General features: G+C 54.4%; 7 protein-coding genes across 7 annotated transcripts; 3 read left to right on the top strand and 4 right to left on the bottom strand.

Moving 5' to 3' along the window:
- The first annotated feature begins 1823 nt into the window (after positions 1-1823).
- On the top strand, positions 1824-5366 carry BDY24DRAFT_397543 (uncharacterized protein). The gene is made up of 16 exons (XM_076641578.1): positions 1824-2142; positions 2269-2326; positions 2471-2546; positions 2666-2720; positions 2848-2924; positions 3043-3050; positions 3141-3271; positions 3340-3433; positions 3502-3629; positions 3699-3805; positions 3876-4085; positions 4167-4284; positions 4364-4454; positions 4532-4760; positions 4851-4939; positions 5043-5366. The coding sequence occupies exons 1-16, from the start codon at positions 2040-2042 to the stop codon at positions 5200-5202; spliced, it is 1734 nt and encodes a 577-aa protein (XP_076494215.1). The 5' UTR covers positions 1824-2039; the 3' UTR covers positions 5203-5366.
- A 281-nt stretch (positions 5367-5647) lies between these two features.
- On the bottom strand, positions 5648-6631 carry BDY24DRAFT_417390 (DOPA 4,5-dioxygenase family protein; the record flags this gene model as incomplete). Its single annotated transcript, XM_076643700.1, has 6 exons — positions 5648-5774; positions 5864-5960; positions 6072-6126; positions 6210-6259; positions 6374-6380; positions 6449-6631. The coding sequence occupies 6 exons, from the start codon at positions 6629-6631 to the stop codon at positions 5648-5650; spliced, it is 519 nt and encodes a 172-aa protein (XP_076494214.1).
- An 87-nt stretch (positions 6632-6718) lies between these two features.
- BDY24DRAFT_436065 (ribonuclease III domain-containing protein) lies at positions 6719-9575 on the top strand. Its single transcript, XM_076644206.1, has 7 exons — positions 6719-7538; positions 7633-7682; positions 7746-8243; positions 8320-8502; positions 8687-8720; positions 8814-9019; positions 9265-9575. Exons 1-7 carry the CDS (start codon positions 6788-6790, stop codon positions 9388-9390), a joined length of 1848 nt encoding a protein of 615 aa, XP_076494213.1. The 5' UTR covers positions 6719-6787; the 3' UTR covers positions 9391-9575.
- A 58-nt stretch (positions 9576-9633) lies between these two features.
- BDY24DRAFT_436064 (uncharacterized protein) lies at positions 9634-14564 on the bottom strand. Its single transcript, XM_076644205.1, has 17 exons — positions 14284-14564; positions 14052-14133; positions 13378-13966; positions 13222-13303; positions 13135-13145; positions 12963-13064; positions 12726-12877; positions 12628-12638; positions 12515-12562; positions 12206-12398; positions 12024-12068; positions 11763-11933; positions 11164-11276; positions 10848-11061; positions 10166-10664; positions 9920-10031; positions 9634-9754 (listed from the first exon to the last, which is right to left on the bottom strand). The coding sequence occupies exons 1-17, from the start codon at positions 14410-14412 to the stop codon at positions 9707-9709; spliced, it is 2601 nt and encodes an 866-aa protein (XP_076494212.1). The 5' UTR covers positions 14413-14564; the 3' UTR covers positions 9634-9706.
- A 1-nt stretch (position 14565) lies between these two features.
- Positions 14566-18976, top strand: COG4 (Golgi transport complex subunit COG4). The gene is made up of 13 exons (XM_076641577.1): positions 14566-15206; positions 15301-15426; positions 15583-15741; positions 15820-15892; positions 15975-16180; positions 16286-16585; positions 16664-16888; positions 17006-17320; positions 17497-17667; positions 17763-17942; positions 18034-18135; positions 18231-18362; positions 18452-18976. The coding sequence occupies exons 1-13, from the start codon at positions 14754-14756 to the stop codon at positions 18542-18544; spliced, it is 2535 nt and encodes an 844-aa protein (XP_076494211.1). The 5' UTR covers positions 14566-14753; the 3' UTR covers positions 18545-18976.
- A 1549-nt stretch (positions 18977-20525) lies between these two features.
- On the bottom strand, positions 20526-23107 carry MIR1 (Mir1p). The gene is made up of 10 exons (XM_076636105.1): positions 22790-23107; positions 22223-22287; positions 22035-22112; positions 21646-21920; positions 21532-21568; positions 21441-21448; positions 21231-21363; positions 21072-21158; positions 20884-20985; positions 20526-20814 (listed from the first exon to the last, which is right to left on the bottom strand). Exons 1-10 carry the CDS (start codon positions 22965-22967, stop codon positions 20764-20766), a joined length of 1014 nt encoding a protein of 337 aa, XP_076494210.1. The 5' UTR covers positions 22968-23107; the 3' UTR covers positions 20526-20763.
- Positions 23108-23658: 551 nt separating this feature from the next.
- BZZ1 (Bzz1p) lies at positions 23659-26782 on the bottom strand. Its single transcript, XM_076636104.1, has 12 exons — positions 26507-26782; positions 26247-26391; positions 26108-26170; positions 25814-25947; positions 25670-25748; positions 25589-25595; positions 25206-25487; positions 24931-25125; positions 24607-24803; positions 24279-24522; positions 23982-24212; positions 23659-23891 (listed from the first exon to the last, which is right to left on the bottom strand). Exons 1-12 carry the CDS (start codon positions 26749-26751, stop codon positions 23719-23721), a joined length of 1995 nt encoding a protein of 664 aa, XP_076494209.1. The 5' UTR covers positions 26752-26782; the 3' UTR covers positions 23659-23718.
- Positions 26783-26802: the final 20 nt, after the last annotated feature.

Here is a 26802-nt window from a genome sequence, read left to right as displayed (position 1 = left end):
TTGAGCGCTCGAACCAAAGAGCTTCGACGCGTCGTTCGTCTCTCCATCGGCCTCGTCTCTGATCCCTCCCTCTTCGAGATCAAGAGAAGATCAGCTTCCCATCCATGGATAATAATGACTTCGACCGTTTCAGGGTCTCAGGACATTTTTCCGACCTCTCTCACTAGCGTAAATCCTCCCTCAGGTAGACTCAACGAGAGAGCAACGGAGAAAATCGATCTCGAGGACGCGACGTTCTTTCCAGGTCTTCACTCCATCAGTCCCCCCCCCCCTCAACTCAGCTTCTGTCTCAGCACTACTTCTCAGTGATCCCATCCCACTGACGAGAGAGCGAAGGAGCTCTCGAGCGAGTTCAAGCAAAAAGAAAACGCGTTCCGAAGAGCCGCTCTTGGGTAGCTCGCCGCGCTGCTTCGAGATCGTGAGATCGGCTTCATAGACGCAGGTTCAGAAGACAAAACTCCCTCGCCCTCCCACGACCCGAGCCCACGAGGGGGTTTAGGACAAGAACCCGCGAGCTCCCCAAACTGTTCATTTTTCTAGTTATCGACTTATAAAATATATAGAGAGTTGGATAGGCCATTCCAAGTGGTTCGTGAAACTTTTGGAAAATTCGGCGAAAAACTGACCCTGAGAGAGAGGGAGAACAACTGCGACGCGACACCGTTCAGCTCCGATGGTGCTGAAATTCGTATGAGGTGTAGTTTCAGCTATCTTCGTTGCAAAGGAAAAGTAGCAGACCCAGAAAACTTTTCTGAGACGCTGCAGAGGGGAACGAAAACGCGTTTTTGGGCTCTTCGCGTCTGATTTCTTGCGAGCAAGTCCAGCGCCGCGCGCCACTCCTCCAAAACGAGAAAAAGTCGTCAACTTTGACGCCTCGCCTGGAGTCGCGAAGTATAGCTAGCGCTTTTCTGAAAAAGGCGTCCCAGAGACAAGAGGCACGAAAGTATGTTCGTGAAATTTTCAGATCTCTACGTGTTTTCCAGCCACCACAATCAAGGCTCAAAGTGAAAGTCTAAAGGTGGGGGGGTCGACGGGTCCTTGTCCCAAACCCCCTCGTCCCTCGGGATTGTTTTGCAAACGATTGGAAACAATCTCGATCGGACGAGGAGGGAATTGGCACGAACCTGTCATAGACGTTGCTTGTTCCTCGAGGGAGGACCCACTTTGGTCCCAGAGGAACGGTGTATAGGCAAAGTCGGTCGTCGGTCCGCTTTATTATCGAAGAGGGAGCGATGGAAAGCCGAGAAAGGTCGAAAGCTTCTCCATCTTGCTCCATCTCCCCTCCCTCTCCCCCCCTGCCCCCCCCTCGTTGTGCTTTTTTTTTTCGAACAGATAGAGCGCCCATCTTGTTCAGTAGGCGCCGTAGGGATTAGGATGGACCCAAAGAAGACGAGAGTTTCAAGCGAGAGAGGTTCACAGAGTGAAGGCTGAAGCAGTCAAAATTCTCGCGTCGCTCGGTTACTCACTTCCTTCGACGCGTCCTGGAATCGCAAAGCCGGAGGCAAAGGGTCTCGTGGGGAAGATAGAGAGAGCGAGTCATTTCCTGGGGCAGGAGGATTCGGATTCGAGCTCAACATGTTGAGCTTCGCCTCTTGTCTCTTTTTTTTGCCTCCCAACGACGACGACGAACGAGAAACGAAAAACTGCACTACCTCACCCTCACCTTCCTTCAGCCCCTTACTCTCTCTACCTCTTTTCGATCTCTCAAAAGGTCTTTTTCCCCCCCTTTTCCCTCTCCTTTGACCCCAACTCGCACGGAGGTAATCGGTCCTTTCTTTCGCAACCCTGACCTGACCTCGTCTTATTAGAATGGCCAGCAGCAGATCAGTCCTTCAAAAAGCGAAGTGTGAGTACCAAAGTTGGTTCCCTCTCAACCACCACCATCCACTTTTCTTCCACTCTTTCCTCGTTGCTTATTAGTGGCTTCCAGATCTTGTCGACTTCTCTCCCCTTCTCGACTTGCCAAAGTTCAAAGCTCAACTCTCTCTCCTCCCCTCCCTCCCCAACCTTCCCAAAAACCTCTTTCGCTTCCAGTCGCCATGTCTGTCTCCCCAACTCCGTCCATGACTCCTCCCATCACTCCTCCATCCTTCGTCGATGGAAAAGCTTCTCCTCTCCACCGAGGTCCTCACGAGAACAAAGGTAAGAAGCGAGCTGTTTCAGAGCGAGCTCACACGAGCTCATCCCGGCGGCTACCCTTCCCCATGCTGATCTTGCTTTCTTTCCTCCTCCTCCTTTCCGCATCCTTTTTCTTCTTTTCTTATCTAGATCTTGGATTCTCTGTTCAAGATCGACATACCCTTGGACTTCGAGGTCTTCTTCCCAAGTTCGTCCTTTGTGCTTCGTTCCTTCTCAATCCTTCCTGTCCAAATTCAGCCCTCACCTCACCTCCCCTCCCCACTCTCCCTTCCCCCTTCTCCCTTTTTTGTGCCCCACTCCATCTCCTCCCTCCCTCGTCCCCTCCTCACAGTGTTCACGAGTCTCTCGAGGCTCAGACGAATCGAGCTCTTCACCAGTTGAGGTCAAAGTCGAACGGTCTCGAAAAGGTCAGCTCGTGCTTTCTCGTTCCCCTCGTCCTCCCTCCCTTTCTTTCGACGCTGTCCTCGAGCCCATCTCCTCGAACGCTCTGCTCACACCACGTCTCCCTGACTCTTCTCTCTTCCAGTACATCTACCTCTCGAACATCAGGCAAACCAACTCCAGACTCTTCTACAAGCTCGGTAAGTCTCAAACCTCCTCCTGCCCTTCCCGGCTTTCCCGAACCAATGACTCGACCAGGCGGTCCCAGCTCGTGTGACTCGACCTCAACTTTGTGCTAACTTCCGACTCTTTCCTCTTTGGATTCAGTGATGGAGCACATGGGAGAGCTCACGCCTCTCATCTACACGCCTACGGTCGGAGAGGCGTGTGAGAAATTCAGCGAGGTTCGTTCGCTTCTTCAGCCCTCGACTCTCCCTTTCCCATTCGCTCCCCAACGCAATCGGAACGAGCTGACGATTTTTCTCAATTCTCTGTTCTTCCTCTCCTATCTTCCTCTCCCAGATCTACCGGTACGTCTCACACGTCTTTTCTATCCGGTTATCAACGAAATCACGAGCTGACCGACCGGCGCGTCTTGTTTTTCTTTCCTTTTCTCCCAGACGACCTGAGGGTCTCTACATCTCCCTCGAGGACAAGGGATCGATCAAGTCGGTTCTCGAGAACTGGCCTCACAAGGAGCGTGCTAGGGTCGCTGTCGTTACAGACGGATCTAGGATTCTCGGTCTTGGAGGTTCGTTCTCGCCTCCCTCTCGAGACGCGTCTGTTTCGATCTGACCTCCTCCTCCTCTTCTCTTCAAGATCTCGGAGTCGGAGGACTCGGGATCCCCATCGGAAAGCTCTCTCTCTACATCGGAGGAGCTGGAATCGACCCTCAGTCTACTGTCCCCATCGTGTGAGCTTTGCTTCTCTCTCCTCGACGAAACGTTCGAGCCGAGCTGACCTTTCGTTCCTTCCCTTCAGTCTCGACATGGGAACCGACAACCCTCGACTTCTCGCCGATCCCTTCTACCTCGGACTCCGACAGGTTCGACAGTCCATCGCTCAGAACGAGGAGTTCCTGGACGAGTTCGTTCACGCCGTCACCGAAGGTGAGCCTGAAAATCGTCTTGCCCTACGCGTCTTGAGCTGATCTTCCCTCCCTTTTTTTTCCCCTTCAGTCTTCCCCAAAGTTAAACTGCAGTTCGAGGATTTCTCCTCGGAAGCTGCCTTCCACTACCTCGAGAGGTATCGACACACCCACCTCGTTTGGAACGACGACATCCAAGTGAGTCTTCTCCCCATTTTCTCTTTCGCCTCGCGAAACCCCTCGCTGATCTTCCCGTACTTGCCTTCAGGGAACCGGAGCCGTTATTCTGAGTGGATTCATCAACGCCGTTCGACAAGCCGTCAAGGCTTCCGGACGACCTCTCGCAGACCAAAAGATCGTCTTCCTCGGAGCCGGATCAGCTGCCGTTGGAGTCGCTCAACAACTCCAGTCCTTCTTCACTCGAAACGGACTCACCATCGAACAAGCTAAGGAGAGGTTCTGGCTCGTCGATACGAAGGTTCGTTCTTCTTCCTTTCCTTCGTCTTTCAGCTCTGGAGCTCGACCTGACTGCTCTTCTTCTTTCTTTTCATCCTCGCAGGGTCTCATCACCGCCGACCGAGGAGACAAGCTCGCTTCGCACAAGGAGTACTTCAAGAGGACTGACAACGCTGGAAAGCAGTTCAAGACGCTCGAGGAAGTCGTTGATTACGTCGAGCGTTCGTCCTTTCTCTCCCTCCTTTCTTCTTCGTCTTCAAGCTTTGAGCTAACCTGTCCTCTTTCTTCGTTTCGCTACAGCCACCGCCCTCATCGGACTCTCCACGAGCAAAGGAGCCTTCACCAAGCCCATCGTCGAGAAGATGGCGAAGCTCAACCCTCTCCCCATCATGTTCGTTCAGTCCGACCTCTCAACCTCTTTGCGTCGTTCGAACGCTGACTTGGTCTTCTCCTCTTGCTTTTCTCCAGCTTCCCTCTTTCGAACCCTACTGAGAAGTGCGAGGCTACCTTCCAGGACGCTTTGGACTGGTCGAACGGAACCGCCATCTACGCTTCTGGATCTCCCTACGACCCCGTCGAGTTCAACGGAGTCACTCGATACGCCGGCCAGGGAAACAACATGTACATCTTCCCCTCTCTCGGACTCGGAACGATTCTCAGTGGAGCTACCAGGGTTACCGACAGGATGATTGAGGAGGTGCGCTTATGTTTCCTTTTCTCGAACGACGCGTCTCTCCTCGTCTCTCCATTCTGATCACTCTTCTTCTTTTTTTCTTTCTTCTCGCAGACTTCCCTCGCCCTCTCTCAGTCTTTGACTGCCGACGAGACCGCTGCTTCCCTCATCTACCCTCGAATCGAGAGGATCATGAGCATCTCGTGAGTCGACTTTCCTTTCGACGCGTCGTCTCGTTCTGTCTCTTCTCGAGCCATCTCTGACTCTCGCGCCCTTCTTTCTCCCCTTTTTTTCCCTCTCCCTCAGTGCCGAGATCGCCGTCAAGGTCATCCGAGCCGCCCAGTTCGAGAACCTCGACACCAACAAGAAGCTTCGAGCTCTCTCCGACGCTGAGCTCCTCGAGTTCGTTCGATCGAAGCAGTACTGTCCCAGTTATTCTGAGGACACGACCCCTGCGTACCTTTAGGTTCCTTTCTCGGTTCTCGCCCTTTTGCTCTCAAAACTTTGTTGATATCCTTATAATCTAGCATCCAACCTCACGTACTTTTTCTCCTTTGCGCTCGTTGGAGTCGCCGTCTTCCTTTTCGCGCTTGCTCTTTCTTTCTTGCCCCTTTCTTTGGTCCTCAGGTTTTCCTCTCCTACCATTGTATTTCTTCCTTTCTTGGCACTTTTTAATTCGATCTCACGGCGATCTTTTCTCGTACAGGTGTCTCAGCAAGCGGAAGCGATCCGTGGGCTGAAGAACTAAGGACATCGACGCGTCCCGTTTCGAGGCATGACTCGACCCGATGCTCCTCTCTCGTTGCTTCCACTTTGTCTCCTGAGCTTGATCACGAGCGATCCCTCCCTCCGGCCTCTCTCCCTTCTCGTCCAGCCTCCCTCCCTCCCTCCCTCCCTCCCTCCCTCCTCGCTCAGTGACCGCCTCCCGATATCAACTTCTTCAGCAGCTCGATATCCACGGGGATGGGAGGGCCGATCCAAGTTGCGCTCTCCGTGTGATCCTTGATGTCGTCTCCGGTGTTGGGATGGATCAGCACTCTGTGAACGGAAGATAGAAAACAGAAGGTGAGCTTGTCGACGTCGTCTTGCGCCGGAAACGAAAACACGAAGCACAGATGGGTACGAACGAGCAAGGACCTCGGTTGACGACTAGGAAAGCGGTAAGAGCGCCGAGCTGAGCTGGGGTGAAGACGTTCACTTCGAAGGATCCGGTGGTGTGAGGTCCTGGAGAAGGAAGAAAAGCGAGAACGACGGACGCGCGTGAGCTCGACGGTCGATGCTCGTCGGTTGGAACCCATCTCCCATTGCTCGAAGGTAGCGGCGAGGGGAACCCACCCATCGGATTCTCGAAGACTCGGTAGACTCGAAGCTCCGGGAACTCTCTCCTGATCTGGAAGAACGAGACGAAAGATGGTGAGCTCGCGATTCGACGACGTGTCGTCGAAGTGATGGGAGTTCTCCTCGACTACTCACTCTTTCGTGAAGCTCCTTCGCGTACTGCAAGTCTTTTGAGTTGTTCTGGACTGTGAAGCATAGATAAAAGGGTTATGTCAGCGACGAAGGAAAGACAACCGCTTCCTGACTCATGCTCGACCGATCGTGGGACGTTGGGTCTCACGCTCTTGCAGAGGACGTACAGAAGTACTGAGGGTGGGAAACGAAAGACGAGGGTCAGTAAGATATAGAAGAGAGAGTTGAGGAGAAAGACTGACGATATGGAAGTCGAAACCGTTCGTCTGAGGACCGTTGACGATGGGGGAAGGGAAGGCAGAGTACGTTGAGCTCACGACGGCTCCCTCCGTCTCGTTGATGAGCGACTTTCCGTCTGGGTGAAGTTCGAAGGAGAGAGGCGGGAGATCCTTGTAGGCTGCTAGGAGGGAAGAGGAGGAAGACATGTTGAAGAAAATGCGAAAGATGTGGTTGGTGGCCATCCAAGGAGGAAAGGAGGCAGATCCGTTTTGGTGAGCTTCGATTCGACTTTGCTTCCCCTTTTCTTCCCGACTTCCATCTCCTTCCCACCCTCCCGACACCTACTTTTCTTTCCTCGAACGATGAGCTTTCCACGATACGACATTGAATCCTCCTCCTTCGTCAACATGCCTAGTAGAGAAGGAGACGCCGTCCCCTTCGACGACTTCCTCATCTCCTCTCCCGCCTTCCCGGCTCCTCCTCCTCCTCCTCCTTCTCTCTCGACCTCTTCTTCCTCCTCGACAGCCTCCTCCTATCCCATCACTCCTACCCAACCCTTCTACACGATACCCTCAGCCATGACCATCACTCCTCCTCAGGCTCAGTGGAACGAAGGAGGGAGAGGAGGAGGATTCGGAGCTCATCAACCTTTCTCCTCCTCCTCCCTCCCCGTCACTCCCGATCCCTCTCCCATCAAACCTCTTCCTCTCAACTACGAACGAGCTCGACCTCAACTCATCCCTCCCAACTCTGGAACTGGTCTCGTCCAAGGAAGTCCTCCTCTCCATCCAAATCAACCCTTCAATCGGCCTCAAGGCTCCACCCTCCCTCGAAAGGAGCGTCCTCCCGTCAGCATCGAGGTTCTCCAGCATCGAGAGAACGTGCAAAAAGAAGCCGCCGTCCATCAGTCCAAGAGCATCCCTTCCGTCGTCTCTCGAACGGAACAGAAGATTCGCTTCGTCTACACTTCAGAAGCTCAACTCCCTCCTCCTCTTCGGCTCAGCATCGAAGGAGTCAGCTCGTCGACGAGACTTCCCCTTCTTCCTCCCCTTCAAGAACCACTCTTCTCGATGGTTTTCACTCATACCAGCTGGAGTAGTTCCAAGAAGCGAGGTGAGTTGAGGAAGCTGGTTGAGGAGATGGAGATGGAGGCGAGGAGACGACGAACGACTGACCCTCATTTGGTTTCGTTCCTTCTCGATCTCAGCCTTTGCTGATCCTGATGGAGACGCTCTCTACGACTACGAGAGACTGGAGGTCAGTTTTTTTACACTTTTCGTTTCGAGAACGAAGCTGATCGCGCTGCTTCTCCGTTCATAGCACCTCGGCGACGCGTTGCTCACCCTGATCACGACCGAGCTCATCCAGGATCTCTTCCCTCGAGTCACTCCAGGAGGAGCTAGCGTTCTTCGATCCAACCTCGTCAACAACAAGCACGCCCTCTCCGCTCTCGCTGTAAGTCCTCCTCTTCCTCTTTGCTCTCGAAACCTGCTCTCCAATGGACGACGCGACGCTGACCCTCTTCTTTCTCGTCCTTCGTTTCTCTCGCAGACTTCCTACCACCTTCACACTCAGCTCCGAGCGTCTCCAGCTCAAGTCCTCGCTCTCAAACTCCAACCTGTCGTCCGAAGCCAGCTCTTCGAAGCTTACCTCGCAGCAATTTCGGAGCAGTACGGTTTCGAGTTCGCCAGAGCTTGGCTTCGTGAAGTCATGACTCCCATCGCTACCGCTGGCTACGAGACCTTCAAAGCCAAAGCCGAGGAGGATGCGAGACCCAAACCTGGAGACGCTGATCATCAGGGATACACGGCGATGCTGGTCAGTTTCGCCTATTCTTTCTCCGACCAGCCACCGAAACTGAAGCTCGATTCGTCTCTTTGGTTTCTTGTCATAGATCGAATGGGGCAAGATCAACGAGGTCCAAGTCGAGTGCATCGAGAACGACGTGACCTACAATCAGAAGAACCAGAAGATCTACTCGTTCTCCCTTCGGGTTCAGAAAGGTATATGGGGAGAAGAGGAGGGAGGATGGTACGATTTCGGGCCTGCTCAGGCTAGCCAGAAGAAGGTTGCCAAGGTAAGTTTGATCGAGCAGAGGGAGGAGGGGAGAGAAGAGACAACGGTCGACTTCGAGACTGACGCGCGTCTTCCGTCGCCCTTTTTGTTTTGCGTTTGAAGAACAAGTGAGTCTCGGCCTCCTCTTCTTCTCTCGTTCGCATGAAGATTTACTCAGCGTTTTCTTCTCTTTCTCTCCCTTCCAGCGTCTCCTATGCTGCCTGCCGCTTCCTCGGAATCGTCCGTCTTCACTTTCCCTCTCCTTCTTTGCCCACTCTCAACGTCGCCGCAACGATCTGACCCCTCTTTCACCTTCTTTCTTCATCGGTTCAGACTCGAACTTTCGACACGAACGATTCTTCCTCTGCCATCGACAACAACGAGGAAGTCGTCGCCCTCTGATCCGACTCCAACTCGCGTCGTCGAACTTCTCCCTTCGCTTCCCCTTCGTCGTGCCGTCGTGTTTTTCACTGCCCTGTCTATCTCGTTCGAAACATATCCCCCGTTGTGATTTTTTCTGCGCTCTCGTCGTAAACCTCGTGAGTCTTACTTCGCCTCGAATCGTCGCCGTCGACGTGGCTGACTCTTTTCTCTCCCTTCTCTCTCATCCCTCAGGTGACTCCTTCATGCCCCCCTCCTCGTCGCATCCTGCGATAACTCTCTTCTACCCCTCGTTCCCTTCTGTACCTTCTCGCTCGGTCATTCGTTCGTCCCGCCTTCGTCTTCGCTCGAACTGTCTTCGTTTTCTCTGACGCGTCTTCGCTCCGTCCCTTTGCTTTCGCAGGTCGTCAACGAACACCGAACGCTCTCCTACCTTTCTCCCTCGACTCGACTCTCGTCCTCCCTTCCTCTTCTTTCTCCCTTCCTCACCCGTCGTCGTGGATCTCGAGAGCCTACGTCTCTCGAATGATCCGGACGAGAGGTGGGTGCGGGGTTGAGAAGAACGAAGAGTCGAGGGAGCGTGGTCAGCAATTGATGCTATTTTCTTGTACGACTCTTCTTCTCGCTTTCTTCTTGAAAGTCGATAATCTCGCAAGGATTCTAGGAGTTGGGGGAAAGGAGCGAGAACGAGGTCGAGAGTCAACTCGACGCGCTTCCTCTCTCTCTCTCTCTCTCAACCCACAGCGAGAAAGCGCTCGTTTCGTCTCGTCGGTCGAAGAAAACAAACATAAGCATCTCCTTCGATCTCGTTCCCTCTGCGTTTCCCCATTAAGTGAGAGCTAGATCTAGAACGGCAGAGAAGGCAAGGACTTGATCTTCTCGGCCTTCTTCTCCTGTTGAAAACCCAACCCAAACGAGAAACACACGGAGTCAGCGACGGCGAAGTCGAAACGGCGGAGAGTGAAGGGGAGGAGAAGTGGGAGCGATGATGTGCGGGAAGGACGAGAGGCGAGGGAAGAGGTGGTGGTGGGAAGGGAAGAAGAGACGAGGAGACGAACCTTCCTCCACTCAGCAATCCTCTGAGGCATCGTCGTCATCCTCTGGTGGATCTCAAGCAGTTTAGCCTCCCTCTTGATCTTCTTGGATTCCGAGAAGAGCTCCAGACGACCGCTGGTCACACGAACGAACCAAAGGAGGAAAGGGAAAGGGAAGGGAAGGGGGAAAAGTGGTGAGCTCGAACGCTCGACCTGTTTCCTCTCCTCCAAACCGCAAAGAACGAAAGAAGAGAGAAAAAAAAGACTCACGCGTTCGCCGCCATCCTAGGCAGTTTACTACTGATCATCCTCTCCTCCGCTTCCTGGCCGGGAATCTCCCTATGCACCAACTTGCCCTCCTCGGGCAACCCGCCAACTCCCATCCCAGCCTTCAGCTCCTCCAAGCTCATCTCCTCCCCGAACCTCCCCGCTCCAAACGGATTCAACTTCTTCATGTACACGCCCGACCACCTCACCGTCCCAAGTTCGACGATCGTCGGTTCCACCGTCGAAGGGTCGGAAGCGTGAGCGTACAAGTGAGGGTCGAGTTCCGGATCGCTGACCCTCCAGGCTCGCATCTCCTTGTTGGATCGGGAGGGATGGTTCTTGGGACCTGAGGGGAGAACGTCCGACAGGTTGAGACGACGAGCTTCTTTGGCGAGGGAGGATTGGTCGCAGAGGTTGTAGATGGGTCGCATCCATTTTCGGGTGAAGGGGTTGTGCCAGGGAAGGAAGGGGTTCTTGATCATCCCAGTAGGGATGTTGGGGTCTGGAAAAGGGAAGAGAAGAGAAGAGAGCATCGGAAAGTTAGTATATAGAGCTTTCGAGCTTCCTTCGAAGCTCTCGATAAGAACGACGACGGAAGGAGCGAAAAGAAGGAGGAAGGAGCCTCGAGCTCAAGCTCAAAAAACGAGTCCTTCCTCCTTCCTTCCCTTCCTCCAGACAGACTCACATTTCGTTCCCTCGGGCCCTGTCACCCTCTCGTACCTCTTCGCCTCCGCGATCATAAACTTCCCCAGTCTCGTCTTGTTATGAGGGATCTGAATCGCCTGAACGGGCGGCGTCCAGATCGTGGATCGATGCCACTGAGGCTCCAGAGGTCCCTTGGGTTGACGCCAGGGAACGACCACGGTGCCTTTCAGCGAAGGAGGAATAGGGTCCACTCCCTATGAACACGATGACAGAGGCAGAAAAAAGAAGCGAGTCAGCTTTGGGCGAGGTGAAGAAAGACAGGGAGGTCAAAGGAAGGAGGAACGAGAGGAACGAACGATTCGGATCCCCAAGTTCTCTACGGTTTTCTTGAGACGGGTTCCAGGGTTTAGACGTTTGAGAGCGGTGAGGGAGTGACCGGTGGGGACCGAGAGGCGAGGACGAGGCATTGCTGGAGGGAAAGAAGGGAGGAAAGGGAAGGAGTTGGTTGGGAGGAAAGGAGGTTGAGGTTCGACTCGAAACGAAGGAGGAGGGCGGGTCGTCAAGCAATGGAAGGCAAAGGAGCTACCTTCTGCTACCTTCGGGTTTTCTTTGGGTAGGAAAGACGTAGAGAAGAGACGATTGAAGCTTTATGTACACGTAATCGAAAAAGTCGGCAAAAAAGTCGTTGGAATCGAAGGTCGAATCAAAACCCCAAAAAGACGCGTCGCTCCTCTTCTCCTCTCCTCTTCTCACTCAATAACCCACCCCCCAACCCCACCCTTCCCGACCCACCCTTTCACCCATCCTTCCCCAACTTCCAAACCCTCCTCTTTCTTTTCACTCAGCACATCCCTCCCCTCCCCAACGCCCTCCCAACCGTCCAACTCGACCCTCACCTCCCTCCCCTCCTGCCCGAGATTCGCCAGCAGCACCAGCCACTTTCCCGTCTTTCCACCTTCGGATTCGATCCTCCAAGCGGTATAGTGGACGTCTGTGTCGATGACGGTGCGTTTGACAGCGTGAGGGTGCAAAATGAGTGGCGTGAGCGTCGACGAGAGGACTTGCGAGAGGCGCGAGAGGTGCGTGAAGATGGAGGGGGTTGTGGGTGCGATCCAGGGGGTGATGGCTGTAAAGAAAGAAGAGGGGAATCAGCTTGTGAGTCTTGGGAGGGAGTAGAGAGAGAGAGAAACGGAGCGAGGGAGAGAAGGAGACGCACCGAGAGCGCCGTGAATGAGACTCAGTACCGAGCTGAGGAGGACTTCTACTCGTCGCAAAAAGAAACAAAACCCAAGCACAGAATAAACAAGAAGTCAGCGAGCGTCGAGAAACCGCTCGAACGAGAAAACACGTCGAACGTCGCCTGTCGCACGACGCGCGTCTGACTCTCATCGCACTCACCCTCCCCACTCGGCACCTCCCTCCAATAAGCCTCCCTCCCAAACGCCTGCGGAACCGCCCAAAACGTCAAGTTTCTCTCCCTCCCCAACATCGCTCGATACTCATCGTAAGCGACGAGCCGGTTCGAGACGTCGAGGACGGAGGAGGTGAAACAGTTGTCGCAGCCGCAGCAGCCGTAGGTTTCGTTGCAGGGCTGGGATGGGATGATAGAACGGGAGAGGAAGGGGTGTTGTCAGCCTTTGAGGAGAAAGGGGGGAAAGGGAAGGAAGAATAGGAGGGGAAGAGAGAAGGAGGGAGACGGAGACGGACGGTGGACCACACGATCGAGAAGGTGCCGTTGACGTTGAAGGGGTAAGCCTGGGATTCCAACTCGATCAGTAGCTGTTCCCCCAAACGAAGCAATCGATCTCGGGGAGACTCACATCCATCAGAACTGTTCGGTTGCGTTTGAAACCCCAAAACGAGCGATCAGCGACGCGTCGTCTTCCGCTTCTCCTCCTCTTCCTCGTTTTGAGCTCACCAACATCCGCCCCTCTCGTGTATTCCTCGAAGTAGTAATCTCTACAGTTTAGCACAAGTGAGACAGGGTGGTAGCCTGCGTCTCCTTTGGAAGATTTGATGGCTTGGTAGGCGAGAAGGGGAGAAGTGAGAGGGGATTCGTTGCCGTCGGGTCTGATGAACGAAAAAAAAGGCAAGGCGAGGGAGAGCGTCAGTGAACCTTGAGGAAGGGAATGGTGATGGTGGGATAAAGTCTCACTCGTCCGCCGTGTAGAAGGTGAGTAGGTTGGGGTAGGTTCGGATGAGCGCGACCTGTTCGAGGACGGAGGGTAGGGAGGTGAAGCTGTGGCGCATGTCGTAGCTGTTGAGCGAGAACATAAGGTCAGTCAGAGATCAGAGCGATGGAGGGCAGAAGGAGAGGAAGAACACACATGAGCCAAAGCTGCTCGCCCAACGAAACCGAAACGCGCGTCAGTCCTTTCTTCTTTCCCTCTCCTCCGGCCTCTTTCACTACTCACCCCCAAATCCCTCGCTCTATCCAGCACCCTCTTCAGCGTCTCCGAATCCCCAAACGTAGGAACAGGATGAACGACGTTGAACCTGCCAAACCCAAACGCAATCAGCTCGACGCGTCTTCCCTCCCTCCTCTCGTTCGGTCCGTTTTTTTCACTCACCCAGCCTCCTTCATGTCGCCCAACCTCTTCAACCCCTCCTTTCCATTATCCAAATACCCCTCGTACGACGTGTAGAACCCAACTGGGATCAAGGGCTCCCACATTGTCGAATCCAAACTGGTGGTGGGGACGAGGATCCCGCCCGTTCTTCGATCCATCTTGACCGTTGAACCTCTCCAGGGGTTCGGCGGTAGGATGTGAAGGATCTCTGGGGAAGAAGTGAAAGTGGGAGAGTTGTGCGATCGAGCCTCGCATGAAACGTAGTAAGGCTCTTCGAGGGAGGAGGGGAGGAGGGAGAGGTTGAAAGGGATTTCGTGAAGAGTTGATGGAAACGGGAGAGTGATAGGGTGCGGGAAGAGAGGGATTGGGTTGGAGAGAGTCGGGTGAGTTGCTGAGCAGGTGATGAAGAAGATTGGGGAGGTGGTGAAGGGTTGTTGCGCCTGTTGTTGTTCGAGGAGAAGAGACGACGGAGGGGAGATGGCTGGCGAGGTTGAAGGGTAAGGTGAGCCGTGAGTGTAGGAGGGGAGAAGAGTGAGCAGGAGAGATCCTTGAGATTCGAGGTGAGGTAGGTAGGGTTGCTGGGTTGGGACTGGGAAGATAAAGGGAAGAAGGCCGAAGTGAGAAACGACGACGGAGAAGCGAGAGCGCGCGGAGAGCGAGAGATGGGAACGAACTGGCTTCGAAGTCGAGGAGAGGGATGGGCGAGATAGTTGGTTTTCTCGTGGCTCCGAGGGGAGGAACGACGGGAGATCCGGGCTGTAGAAGGAGATCCAGCGTCAGTCTGAAAGCGGCGAGGAGACGGACGCCGGACGGCCGGAGGAGGACGAGCTCGACCTCGACTGCTTCTTTGCTGAGCTTCTCCTCCACTGTAGAGCCTCTCAGGCGTCGTAGGACATTGTAACTGACCTCGTAATGCTTCCCGCACCAGCTAAGCCACGGCCTGCCCTTCCCAGGGTCCAGGAGAGCTCCTTCGACCGTGAAGCTCAAAGAGAGGGAGAGCACGATCGCCAGAGCGCCAGAGGAGGGGAAGTCCATCTCTTGAGCGGGAAGAGAGATTTATGAAGCTGTGAGAGGTCGTAGAGTGGCTTTTGAAGAAATTTTCCTCTGAGGAGATGGCGGTTCGACGCTCGGGAGCTCAACCTCACATGAGGCGAGCTTGATCGTCTCGTTTCGAGCTCGCACCTTTCGTTCTGAACCAGCAACATCCATCCTCCTTCTCGACCTTTTCTACCACTTTTAGGCCCTGAAGAACCTTGTCCCATCTCCTCCATCCCTCTAACACCAACTAAAAGAGCTTCAAGCAGCATAGAGACGGAGCTCGTCGACCTTTCGCCGTTCCCATCTCCCTCCTCCTCCCCTCCTCCCTCCCTTCAACCATGACGACCCTCCTCAACCTCCCTTCCTCCAGCACCCCTTCCTCCTCTCGCCCTTCCTCTCCTTCCCCTCCATCCGCAGCACCTCCTCCTCCAGCAGAAGCCACGCGTCCTCACCCTCGTTCGCTCCTAACTCCCGCTCTCCTGCCTCACCTCGCGACCCTCCAGTCCCTCGAATCCTCCCTCTCCCAAGATCTCCACGCTCTCCTCTCCGATCGCTCCACGCTCGATACAGCTCATACTCAACTGCGCAAACTGCTTCCGAGAATCCAAGCCGTCGAGGGAGAAGTGAGCGGGATCAATCAGCACGGAGGAGGGGAGGAAGGACTCGTCGGCAGGATTGGGAAAGTGAACGAGATTGCAGAGAGGATAGGAGGGAAGGTGAGAGGGTTGGATGAGGAGCTGTTGAGGGTTAGGGAGGCAGGGGAGAGGCTCAATGAGGTCATGGAGCTGAAGGTTAGTCTTTATAGGAAGGAGGAGGAACGGAGGGAAGCGATGAAGCTGACTGCCAGCTTGTGTTTCTTTCGGAACGCGCCTTTGAACGGAACAGACTTCCCTGGAAACTCTGAGAGGAGGGATCAGGTCCAAGGATTGGGAGACAGCTGCTCGAGCTTGTAAGAGAGCTTTGCATGTACCGACGGAGGTGATTGAGGGTGGATTTGCGGCGAGAGTAGTGGTGAGCTTTCAACTTCCTTCCTTTCCTCCTTCGTCCTTTGACCTCTTCTCTCCTTGCTCGAGCTCTCTCGCTCGGTTTTGGGAAGTAGAGTATTTCTATTCAACGGCTAACCCCTTCTTTTTCCGTTTCGGTCTCGTCTTTCTCCCCTCGTCTCAGCCCACAACGGACGACCCATCACCTCCTTCCCAAGCTCTCCAAACGCTTCGGTCAGAACTCCTCGAGATCTTCCAGAGCCAGTTCAGGACGGCTGCGACAGCTCGAGACGAGGTTGCCGTTAGCAGGTTCTTCAGGCTGTGGCCTGAGATTGGAGCTGAGGTGAGTCTTTTGGTTCGACGGTTGGGAGTGCGCTCGAACCTGACCTCCGTATCGTCTTTTCTCGTCGTTGTTGTCCAGACCGAGGGACTTCAAGCCTACGGAGACTTTGTTGTCGGTCTCGTTCGAGGTCGGAATATGGCTGTTGGAAAGAGTCAGTCTTCCTTCTCGAATCTCTCGTCTTCTCGTCGAGCCCTCAAGCTGACCTTCTCGTTTCTCCTTCGCGTTGCTGCCAGCTTCCTCCCCGCTCTACTACATCACTCATCTCACCGCCCTCTTCGAATCGATAGGGCTCATCGTCGATCAGCATCAGCCCGTCGTGGAGAAGTACTACGGTCCCGGTCGGACGAGGAGCGTCGTTGGGAGACTGCAGGAGGAGGGAGATCGCGTCCTCGAGAGTCTCGTTTCAGGTTGGGAGGAGGAGAGACGGGTTGGAAGAATGGTGAGTGATCTACCTTAACCCTCTTTGTTCTCGTGCCGTCGATTCTGCAGCTCAAAACCCGTCTCGAACTCTGACCTTTTCTTTGCCTCGCCTTCGCAAACGCAGCTCACCGCAACCCTCACCTCCCCACCGATCCGATCCTCTCATCAACCCACCGTTCAACCCTCCTCCCTCTCAGCAACCCTCTCCTCCACTCACCTCCCCTCCTTACCCAACGCCGCTACTTCCCTCCTCAACACCTACAACCCAACACGGAGAGTCGTCTCGGCAACCTCCCCTTCTTCGACAGCAGCCGAGGAGGACACAGGTCCTGACCCGAGAGAGATTGACAAGGTGCTGGGAGAGCTAACGGGGATGGCAGGGAGGTGGGGACTGTATAGGAGGTTCCTTTGGGGGAGGCTGAGGGTGAGTTTGAGGACGAAGCGAGGTTTTTGAAACGTGAGTCGAACTGACGAACTGGTCGTTTGCGTTTCCGTCTCGCAGGATGATCCTACCCCTTCAGCAGGCGAAGGTTCAGGAAGTCCAAAGGCTCCTCCACCCTCACGAGGTCTTTCGAGTGCAGGAACAGTGCTGAAGGAGATCGAAGGAGCGGAGGTCGATCATCTGAGCATCGTCGAGGACAGTGAATCCAAGAAACTCATCGAGGGAGCCCTCAAGAAGTTCTACGAGCCGATGGAGGTCTGGTACTTGAGGTCTAGCATCGATAAGGCGAGTTTCGTTGCTGTCAATTGCGTTCTTCAACGGAAACGCGTCTCTGACTCTTCCTCTCCCCTCCTTTCTGCTCTCTCATTCTCCTTCGTTTCTCCGTCTTCCTTCGATCCTCAGGCCCTCCGACTCGACACCCCCGACACGACTTCCAAACCTCACCTCTCCTCCTGTCCCGACGATACCTTCTACCTCCTCAAACTGATCCTCTACCGACTCGTCGCGTCGTCCTCCCTCCCTACCCTCGAGCACATGGCCGCCAACATCGCCGAGATCATGGAGAGGGACTACATTGGTGGGATCAAGAGGAAGATGGATGGGGTTTACGCGGGTGTGAGGAGTGCTGGAGCTCAGAACGCGGTGGGAGGAGGAGCGGGAGGAGGGAAGGGAGCGGAGGCGGAGAGGTTGGAGAGGGAGATGAGGGGAAGCTTTGTGGTGAGTTGTTGGTCGGATGCTCGGAGGATGCGAGAGGCGTTTAGGAGAAGGGACAACGGAGTGGACAGGAGAAAGAAGGGGTGGGCGGGAGAAGGAAACAGAGAGGGACCGTCGAAGAACGAACGGACGAAAACTGACTCGCTTCGTTTCTCCTCCTCTCCCTTCTCGCTGCTCAGATCTACGCCAACGACCTCGACGTCTCCGCCGAACACGTGGAACGGCTCGTTCAAGAAGTCCTCGGAAGCGATGCTGTCACCCAATCCTTCCTCGACGAGGAAGTCGACGCCGCTCGAGACGCCATCAAGTCCCTCGAGTCCCTGGCAGGGAAGTGCCGAACCATCCTTAAAGTGAGTCCAACAAACACCTACCGTTCTCTCATCTCTTCTCTTTCGATGACTGACCATCGTCTTTACCTCGCTGATGCGTTTCTGCTTCGCCTCAGACCGGAACCGACCAACTCTTCAACCAACTCGTCCGACCTCGTCTGCGTCCGTTCCTCGACGACTGCTACAAGGGAGTCACCTACACCCTCGACGAGGAAGCTTACGCGGAGGCTGAGTTCCAGGACATCGTCAGGAAGAGGTTTGTGAGAGGGTGGGATGCGTTGGTTGAGGGATACAGGGTGAGTCGCGCCTGTCTCTCTTCGTCGTTTCGTTTTCTTTTCTCGTTCTTCGCTTGGAACGCTGACCTCTTGGTAATCTTGTTCGGTGAAGGCGTCGTTCACGGATACGAACTACAACGTCTTCTTTGCGACGAGCGTGGAGGTGCTGGTGAGACCTTGGGAGAAGATGATCTTTGGAATGAAGTTTACCGAGGTGCGTCGCTTCTTCCCTCCCTCCTCTTCCTCCGCTTCCTTCGCCTCTCACTTACTGACGCTCCCTCTCTTTCTCTTTCTCTTTCCTCGTCTCAGCTCGGTGCCCTCCGCTTCGACCGAGACCTTCGATCCATCGCCAACTTCCTCTCCTCCCAAACCGCCTTCGGAGGATCAAGAGAGAAGTTCATTCGGCTGCAGCAAATCTCGACGGTTCTCAACTTGGGGAGCGTGAGTTCAATCCTTTCCCTCCTTTCATTTCTCGTTTCGTTTTAACGAGAGAAACTGACGCGTTCGAGCTTTGGGTTTGGGTCGAGTAGGACGAGGACGCGAAGGAGTTCTGGGGCCAGTCGGGGATTCCTTGGAGGTTGAGCCGGTCGGAGTACGATTCGGTTGCTGCGTTGAGGATTTGATGGATCGTGCGTATCTTTGAAGAGGAGGGGTTGGGGAAAGAGAGGCGAGAGAGCGAGGGAGAGGCCGAGGGAGCGAAGAACGGATGGACGAAGGCCCGTCGTTCAGATAGAGCCGTTGTTCTCAAGGATCCTCTGCCTGATGACCTGTTGAGCTCATGGGAGCGTCTTCTACAAAAGCAGTAGAATCGAAACGGTTGCTAAGGGAGGGCAGAGATTGGTTCCGAAATCAGTCATCCTCGCTCTCTTCCTCTTCGGCGAGTTCGCTTCGAACCATCACCATCCGACCCGAGGAACTTCTTCAGGCTCTCTCTCGACTCATGTATTACCACTCTGGACTCTTAACCGTCGCTGTAAGGCTGTTCTGACCCTGTTTTCGCTCTTTTGACCCTCCTTCAACTCGACAAAAAGGGGCAAATCGAAAGCACCTAAGAGCTATGCTGTTGCTCGAGGGAGAGTTTCAGGGATCTACTCGACGTGGTGAGTCTCTCAGAGTCATCCTATCCTTCTCCTTCTCGAAGCTCACCCCCTACTTCTTTGTAATTCAGGGCTGAGACTGGTTCGTTTGACTCTTCTCTTCCGTCTGGCGAAGCTGACGTCCGCTCCTTCTTCCTTCCTTCCTTCTTACAGAGGCTCAAGTGAAGGGATACCCAGGAGCAAACCACAAGAGCTTCGGTATTAAAGCCGAGGCAGAGGTCTACATGGCTTCTCACGGTCACGGACTTCATCAGCAGCCGCCAGCGCCTCTCCCCGTTCGTCGACCTTCTCCACCCCCTCGTCGCCCTCCTCAAATCCAAACTACAGAGTTCGTCTCGCGTTCTCTTTTCTAGCACAGCCGAGTATGCTGCTGACACTTCTTTTCTCGTTCTTCTCAGCTTCGCTCCTCCAATCGTTCCGCCCGCTCGTCGAGCGCCTTCGCATCCTCGGCAGCGACGTCCACCTCCTTCACCTCGCTCTCCGAACCACCTCCCTGCTTCCTCCTTCGCCTCATCATCGAGAAGCGTCGACCCACCCTATCGAGTTCCTGCCGGACCCTCGAGTCGACGAGAAGCGGCGGAAAATCAGCCCTGCGACCCGTTCGTCCCTTTCTTCCTCTGTTCGATCTCCCCACTCTCAGTGACTGACACATTCTTACCTTCTACATACGTCTACAGAGCGGTGGGCTTCATGATCCAGGTCGGAGTCGAAGGATACAAGAAATACGACGTTCCGTCCGACGAGAGGCACAACCGAGAGCAGGACGGACCTTTCCCTCCTCCTTAATTTAACGCTCGTTTTGTTTGATGACCTTACGAATGATTTGATACCTGCTCAAAAGTTTTGAGGGATAGCGAGGAAGAGGAAGGAGGGAACGAAAACGAACGAGAGGAGATCTTTCCGTCGCGTCGCTCCTGTCGAGGAATCGGCCAAAGGCTCGTAACCATCGAGGCTGATCGATCTGTCTCAGATCATGGGATTGATCTTGCAACTCTACAACCATCAATCTTCCGATCAAGCTGATCGCAGTTTCCCCCGACGAAGAGAGAAGGTCGAGCGATGGGAGAAAAAGACTCGGGCGCTTCATCGTTCAAATCGCTCCGAACTTGACTTCCGACGTCTCAGAACCGTTTTTTCAACAAAACATCTTCCGCTCGTAAAGATAACAGAGAGGTGATTATGGAAGAGCTGACGGAAACAGTTATCCAGGCGAAAAGAGAGTGCTCGACGCGTCGAGCCCTTCGGGTCTTCGTCGAGTCAGTCTCGTAACGGACTAGACTCCCTGATATCCTCGTCGATTTCAGCTTCGAGATCAGTCCGAAGCAGAACTTCGTAAGGATGTACAACCTCGAGTGAAGAAATAGAGCGTAAATCTCAAAGACACTCCTCCCCTGCGCACTGAAAGAAAAGAAAGTCGCGTCGCGTCGCGTCTTCCTCGCCTCGTTGCACCCCACCACGAGCTTCCTCTTCGTATTACTCTTGAGTTCTGTCGTTCCCCTTCAAAAGTCCACGTTCCAAGCTGCTTCTCCTCTCTCTCTATCGCAGACTCCGACTCGTCCAAGTGCGCTTCCTCTCTCTCCTCCACTGCCTCCTCCTCCCGCTCTTTCCACCACGTCCAGAAGGTGGGGAAAGAATCACTCGGTCGATATACAAGTAACCAAACCAAACTCGAAAACCCGTTCTCGTCAAATCTATCATCGTCGTGCCTATCAAACCACTCCTCCTCGAAATCGCCAGCTCTGCATCTAAGCCTTGGCGATCTCGACACCTCCGGTCGCTCCCAAAGCGGACTTGATCTGTGAAATCCAACAAGACGAAGTCAGCGACGCGTCGAAAGGATAGGATAAGCGAAAGGAGGAACTGACAGAGCCGTAGAGACCAAACTGAGCCGAGGTAAGGGTTCCAATCATAACGAATCGGGCGGTCATTCCTCCAAAGAGTCCCTTGACTCCGAGCTGCTTGGCGAGCTGTAGATATCGAAAGGAGGAGGAGGAGACAGGTCAGTTCGAGCTCGAGGGAGGAGAAGAGAGGAAGAGGAAGAGGAGGGACGAACGGTAGTGAGCCTGGAGACGGTTCCCTCTCCGGGCTGTCCCTTGGTCTTGTTCATTCGGGAAAGAAGGGTATCGGCGGGTTGCGAGATCTGTAAACGAAGAGAAGAGGGGTCAGCATACGCTCAACGAAGGTGAAAGGAGAAAGGGAAAGAGGGACGAACGGCGGCAGCGGCAAGTCCAGCAATCAAACCAGATCCCAAGTTGTAGGTGGTCTTCTCTCCACCAGTAAGCTCAGCGGGCTTCTTTCCGGTGAGTCCACAGAGCTTCTCGAAGGCGACCTCGTAGACGGCGAACCTGGAGAGAGCGAAGAAGAAGGCCGAGGTGAGCTCGAGAGAAGCGACGAGGAAAAGCAAGAGGGAAGTCGAGCTCACTTGGCCATCTGGAGGAGAGAAGAACGAAAGGAAGAGGAAGTCAGCTCGGGTCGAGAGGATCGAACAGAGAAGGAAGGAGAGATGGACGAACGGTGTAAGGAACCTGCTTGAACAGGATGGGTCCGAAACTGAAAGCGAACGGACGACGGAAAGCACGACGAGGTCAGCTCTGTTTCGAGTCGGAGGAGCAAAGCACTCGACTCACCCAGCGTAGAATCCTCCAATACCCTCCTCTCGAGCGATTCGAGCGAATCCTCCAGCGAGACCGTTGGCGAAAGTGGGCTGGGAGACGAGTCGGATCCTGACGGCCTCGAGGGGGCAAAGGGCGACGTCGGCGAAGAACTCAGCGATGGCGGAAGCTCCGAGGTAGATGGCCTGTCGGTTCTCTCGAGCGGCCTCGATACCGTAGTAATCGATGGCGGTCTTCTTCCAGAACTCGTAACCTCCGAACTTGAAGGCTCCCTGGATGGAGTATCCAACCTGATGACGGCAAAAAACGGAACAGAAAGCGCGGGGGGTGAGTTCGGAGGCTGAGAAGGAGTGAGAGGGCTCGTTCGAACGGGCAGAGAGAAAGGGTAAGAAGGGAAAACGTACAACGGTGGGTCCGAGACCAGTCAAAAGAGCTCCGGCTCCATCCTTAGCGATGGTGGTCCTGAAGGCGGAAATCATTCCCTGGAGAAAGCGGAGGAGGGAGTTTGCAAAGAGGGAGTGAGGAGAGGAAGGTCAGCTCTTCCGTTTTTCTGTTCTGATTCTCTTTTTGGCGATAACAGAAAGGGACGAACCTTGTTGTAAACCTCAGGCTCGAGCTGGATCTTGGTCTTGATGACATCCATAGGGGTGAGGGCACCTGTAGGAGGAAAGAGGAAGGATGAGGGAGGGAGGGAAGGAAGGAAGGAAAAGTAGAAGATGGATCAGCAACTGAGGTCCTTGCTCGTTTGAGAAGCCAAAGGCATGGTTGAAGAGATAGAAAAGGGATCTGACGGCTCTGACCTCGTCTGCTACGATCCTCGAAAGAACAGTAGCAGAAACAGAGCGAGAAGGGAGTTCTTCGAACTGGTCGCCCCGGTCCGAAAGCGTCTTCCATCGTCCTTCTTCCCTCCTTCCTCTCTGCTCCTACAGCCTCCAGAGCACTACCAACGCCTCTCCCCTCGATAAGACGAGCCTCCTCTCTCGTTCTACATAGCAAATCTTCCTTCAAAGGCCGTTCTTGAACGAGCAGAGCATCATTCGTCCTTTGCTCGTGCCAAACTCGACCCTCTTCTTCCCCTTCATTCGTCCTCCCTCCCTCCCTCCCTTCCTCCGTTCCGCATCCCTCCGTCAAACGAAAAGAGAGAGGAAAAAATTCTCACCGTGAGTAATAGCGCATCCAGCGGCTCCAGCGAGAGCGAACCTGGCGTAGAGATCGGCTCCAGTAGGGGAGGCACCGACGGCTCCAGCGACCTTGTCCTTGACGGCCTCAGCCTTGAGCTCGACTTTTTCGACCACAGAGTACAGAGGGAAGGCGTTGGCGAAGAAAGGGGAGACCATGATTGACGAGAGAGAGGGAGAGAGGGAGGAGGGAAAAGGGAAGGGGAAAGGAGAAGGAGAAGGAAAAGAGACTGAGTGGGGGTTGGGAGGGAAGAGATTGAGGAACGGGAGGAAAGGCACGGAAAAGACGAGGAGGGAGGGAGAGGTTTCGGCGAAGCTCGCATTTCTACCTTTGAACAGCTCTACATAGTCTCCCGTTCGGACGAAGAGAACAGGCTTTGTTGGGGATATCGTCGGAACAGATATAGGAAGAGGAGGACGACATAAAAATCGAGGAAAAATGAGAGTGAAACTCCGAGGTCCGACGCGTCTGATTTTTTCTCCGCGTCGTCATCCGCTTCCTCCTTCTTTTTGCTATTTTGAACCTGTTTCAGCACGTAGATATGAGCGGAACAGGTAGTGAGTGAGTTCTGGACGGTGAAAACCAGCTCCGAGGCATGGTCTAAAGGAACAAAGAGACCTTTCTTTCGCACGCGTCGTCCGACGCTCTTCCTCTTTTCTTGTTCTGATCCTGAGTTCCTATCAACAGTTGGATTCGCCACGATCGGAATTCAATAAGTTAGCCTCGACAGAGAAGCACTTGCTGAAGATTCCGAGGCCAAAAAGGGGGCGAAGGACACGCTCTCCTCGCACGCGTCGAAAGCCTTATCTACTCTTTCCCACCTTCGCTTTCTCTTCTCCTCTCCAGAACTCGCCAAAAAAAAAAAATCATCTAGAAAGACAAGCACAACACAAGCATCAACTCCGTCCCTCAAGCATTATCCTCGCAGTAGTTGCTCGGGAAGATCCCCGTCTTCCCTTCTCGCACTCCCTCCCACCAGCCTTCTCCGTAACTCTGACCCACAGGCGTCAACTCCACCAGCTCTCCCTCCGTCAACGACAGCTCGTCCGATCCTTGAGCGGCGTAGTCGTACAGTGCTTTCACTGTCATCGAAGAACCGAACAGGTCAGTTGAGAGCTCCGAGGAGAGGAACGTCGCGTCGAGACCAAAACGAAGCGAGGAACGAAACGTACCGAATTTTCCGTTCCCTTGAGATGCAGGTGGAGCTGGTGTTGAAATAGGAGCCATCATCGGAGCCCGAGTAGGAATGGATGCTGCTGAGCCTCGTCGTGAGGAGGAGGAAGGAGAGGGTTCGTCGATCTCGACGTACGTGACCGGGCAAAGTCCTCGTCCCCCGTGAGAGTCGAGAACCTTGAGCCAGCCGGATCCGTCGTCTTCCTCGAGGATGGTTACTGTTTCTCCAGCTGCAAGAGAGGTTGAGCATCAGCAGAGCTTCGTGGAACGAAAGAGGAGAGCCAAGGTCGACTCACTCGTCAACGAGATCTCGAACTCGCTACTGGCAGTGAAGTCGAACATGACCGTTGCTGACCTTCCTCCTCCTACCGCATCGTCTTCGTCGTCCTCGGTTGGGAAGGGAGAAGGCGGAATCCTCGAGGTAGCAGAGACGGGTGTACGAGGGTTCGAGGAGGAAGCTGTCGAGCCTGAACGAGAGAGGTTGGAGGAGGAGAGTCGATGAGAGGAGGTTGCTGTTGCTGAACGACAGTTGGAAGGGACCTAGGAGGAGCGAGAGCAATAGAAAGTAAAGAAGAAGAGATCAGCAGCGAGAGGGGACGAGTCAACGAGGGACGGAAGACGAACTTTAAGCTCGCACTTAGCATGAACCGTGATGGCACAACCTCTGCACGTTTTCCCCTGTTTCGAGAGTCCCCATATCGAGGATTTGCAGAAATGGCACTGGGTTGGAATGGTGAAGGCTGAGGACTTGAAGTCGTGAGGTTGAAGGGATCCTTGATCGTCGCCGAGAGCTTCGACGAGGGTCTCGATGACGACGGTACCTATTTCAAGGATCAAGAAAGGAGGTGGTGTCAGTGGGTGAGTCGGGATGGGAAGCATAGAGGAACAGGAGGGAGTCGTGAACGAGCGAAAAGGAGACGACGGGGAGAGGAAGTGAAGAAGACTCACCAGCCGTCACCTGGTTCGACATCGTCGCGACTTCCGTCAAGGGACCGAGCAGAGACTCCATGATCTTGTCGGGATCTCCTAGAAGCGGATCTTGAGCGTACTTGCTGACGAGAACTTCGAGCTGTTTGAGTTCGGCGGACTTGATGTCCAGCACTGGAGCGAGCTGAGCCACTTTGACGTTCGTTCTTGCGAGCTCTGCTCGTAGAAAAGAATCAAGACGAAGTCAGCACTCAAGACGAGGCCGGGGAAGGAAACGGAGGAAAGAGGACACCGACTGTTCTGCATTACGGTCTTCGGTCCCTCCTCCAACGAGATCTCGCCCTCCTCGTAGAATCCCACCGCCGGTTCCCATACGAACCCTTCAGGCTCCTTCCAGAGTCCGACTCGAGTGTTGAACTCGATGTAGAGATCGAGATCCTTCTCGAGATCAACGGTTTTGAGCGATTCGAGGGACGCGTTGTTGACCGAGGTCAGAGTTGAGAGATGGGTGGATGTGAGGGTCTGAGAGACGGAAAGGAGGGTGTGGAGAGTGCTGAGAGATGAAAGATGTAGGTCTTCTGCTCGGTGAAAAGGGGAGAGATGAGGAGGAACGGCGGTCAGCGGATGCGAAGCGAAGCGAAGAAACGACGCGACGGGAAGAGCGGCGAGGAGAACGGACGAAGTTTCTACACGCGGAGGAAACGAAGGTCAGCTTCCGAGTCTCGGAAAGAAGGCTTGTACGAGTCAAGCTGGAACTCACATCCTCAAAGTCAGGCAGGTCGTTACGGTAGAACTTCTCCTTGAGGCGGTTGGCGACGTGGGTGAGAACGATCAGAGCACTGCGACCACCAAGCGATCAGCTACCGATCTTCTTCTCGTACAGCCGCCCGGTAAACGAACTCACTTCTTGGCCTCTCCAACAGCTGATCTCGCATCCTTGAAAGCCTTCTCAGCTCGATCCGAATGGCGATCCCCTGAGGCAACGGCCTTCTCGTGCTTCAAACGAGCAGTTTCGAGGTCCGTACAGCAGTCTTGGTACTGAAGTAAAACGAAGATGCGGAGTGAGCTACGAGGTGTACGAGAAGGAAAGGAGGTTCGACGAAACCTTCTGCTTGGCCTAGATAGAAGGAGAGAAGAGCGAGGGAGGAGGGTCAGCTCCTTTGAGCTCGAGATTTCTCCTTCTTCACTTCCGACTGACCTTGGCTCGATCTTGAAAGTAAGCGTCCCTTTGGCTGATGAGGTCCTCGTAGTATGAATAGTACTACGACCCAGACGAAAGGGTGATGAGCTTCTGAAGGCGAGAAGGAAGGAGGAGAACAGGCTGAGCTCGAGCTCACCCTCGTTCGAATCTTTTCCTTCCTGATTTCCTTCTCCTTGAGAGCATCCGAAACGGAAGACGTGAGCTTGTCGGCTAAGTTGATGTGTGAGGACGCAGTAGATTCCGAAGCTGTCAAGAGAGCGAGCATCGTCTCGTTGAAGGTGCTGAAGTTTCAAGGAAGGAAGCGTCGGTCAGCTTCGACCCCTCCTTCCCTCTTCCCCCATCTCCCTCCCCCCTCATGCTGCTAGCGTAGCAGTAGGAGCGCTGGGTTTAACTCACCTCCGTCCTCCTACTCCTCCACCTTTCCCTACGGCCTCTCCTACCCATATAGAGTCTCCTCGCTTGATCTTCCTCTCGCCCATCTTCCGAGAGAGAGCCTGAAGCTTGGTGCCGTACTCTCGCTCGAGTTGAGCTCGTTCGCTCACGAACTTGTCAACATCCGAGTAGAAGGTGAGAAACGATTGGATGTGGTCGAGAAGAGGTTTGGCTTGATCTGGTAGAGCTGCTCCGTACGAGGAAGACATGGGGGAGAGAGGGAGGAGAGTGATGGGCGTTGGCGGGAGCTGGAGGAGGTC

This window comes from Mrakia frigida (assembly GCF_051309035.1).
Source record: "Mrakia frigida strain ATCC 22029 unplaced genomic scaffold BDY24scaffold_28, whole genome shotgun sequence".
Lineage (NCBI taxonomy): Eukaryota > Fungi > Basidiomycota > Tremellomycetes > Cystofilobasidiales > Mrakiaceae > Mrakia > Mrakia frigida.
This window is presented reverse-complemented; position numbering and strand designations above follow the sequence as displayed.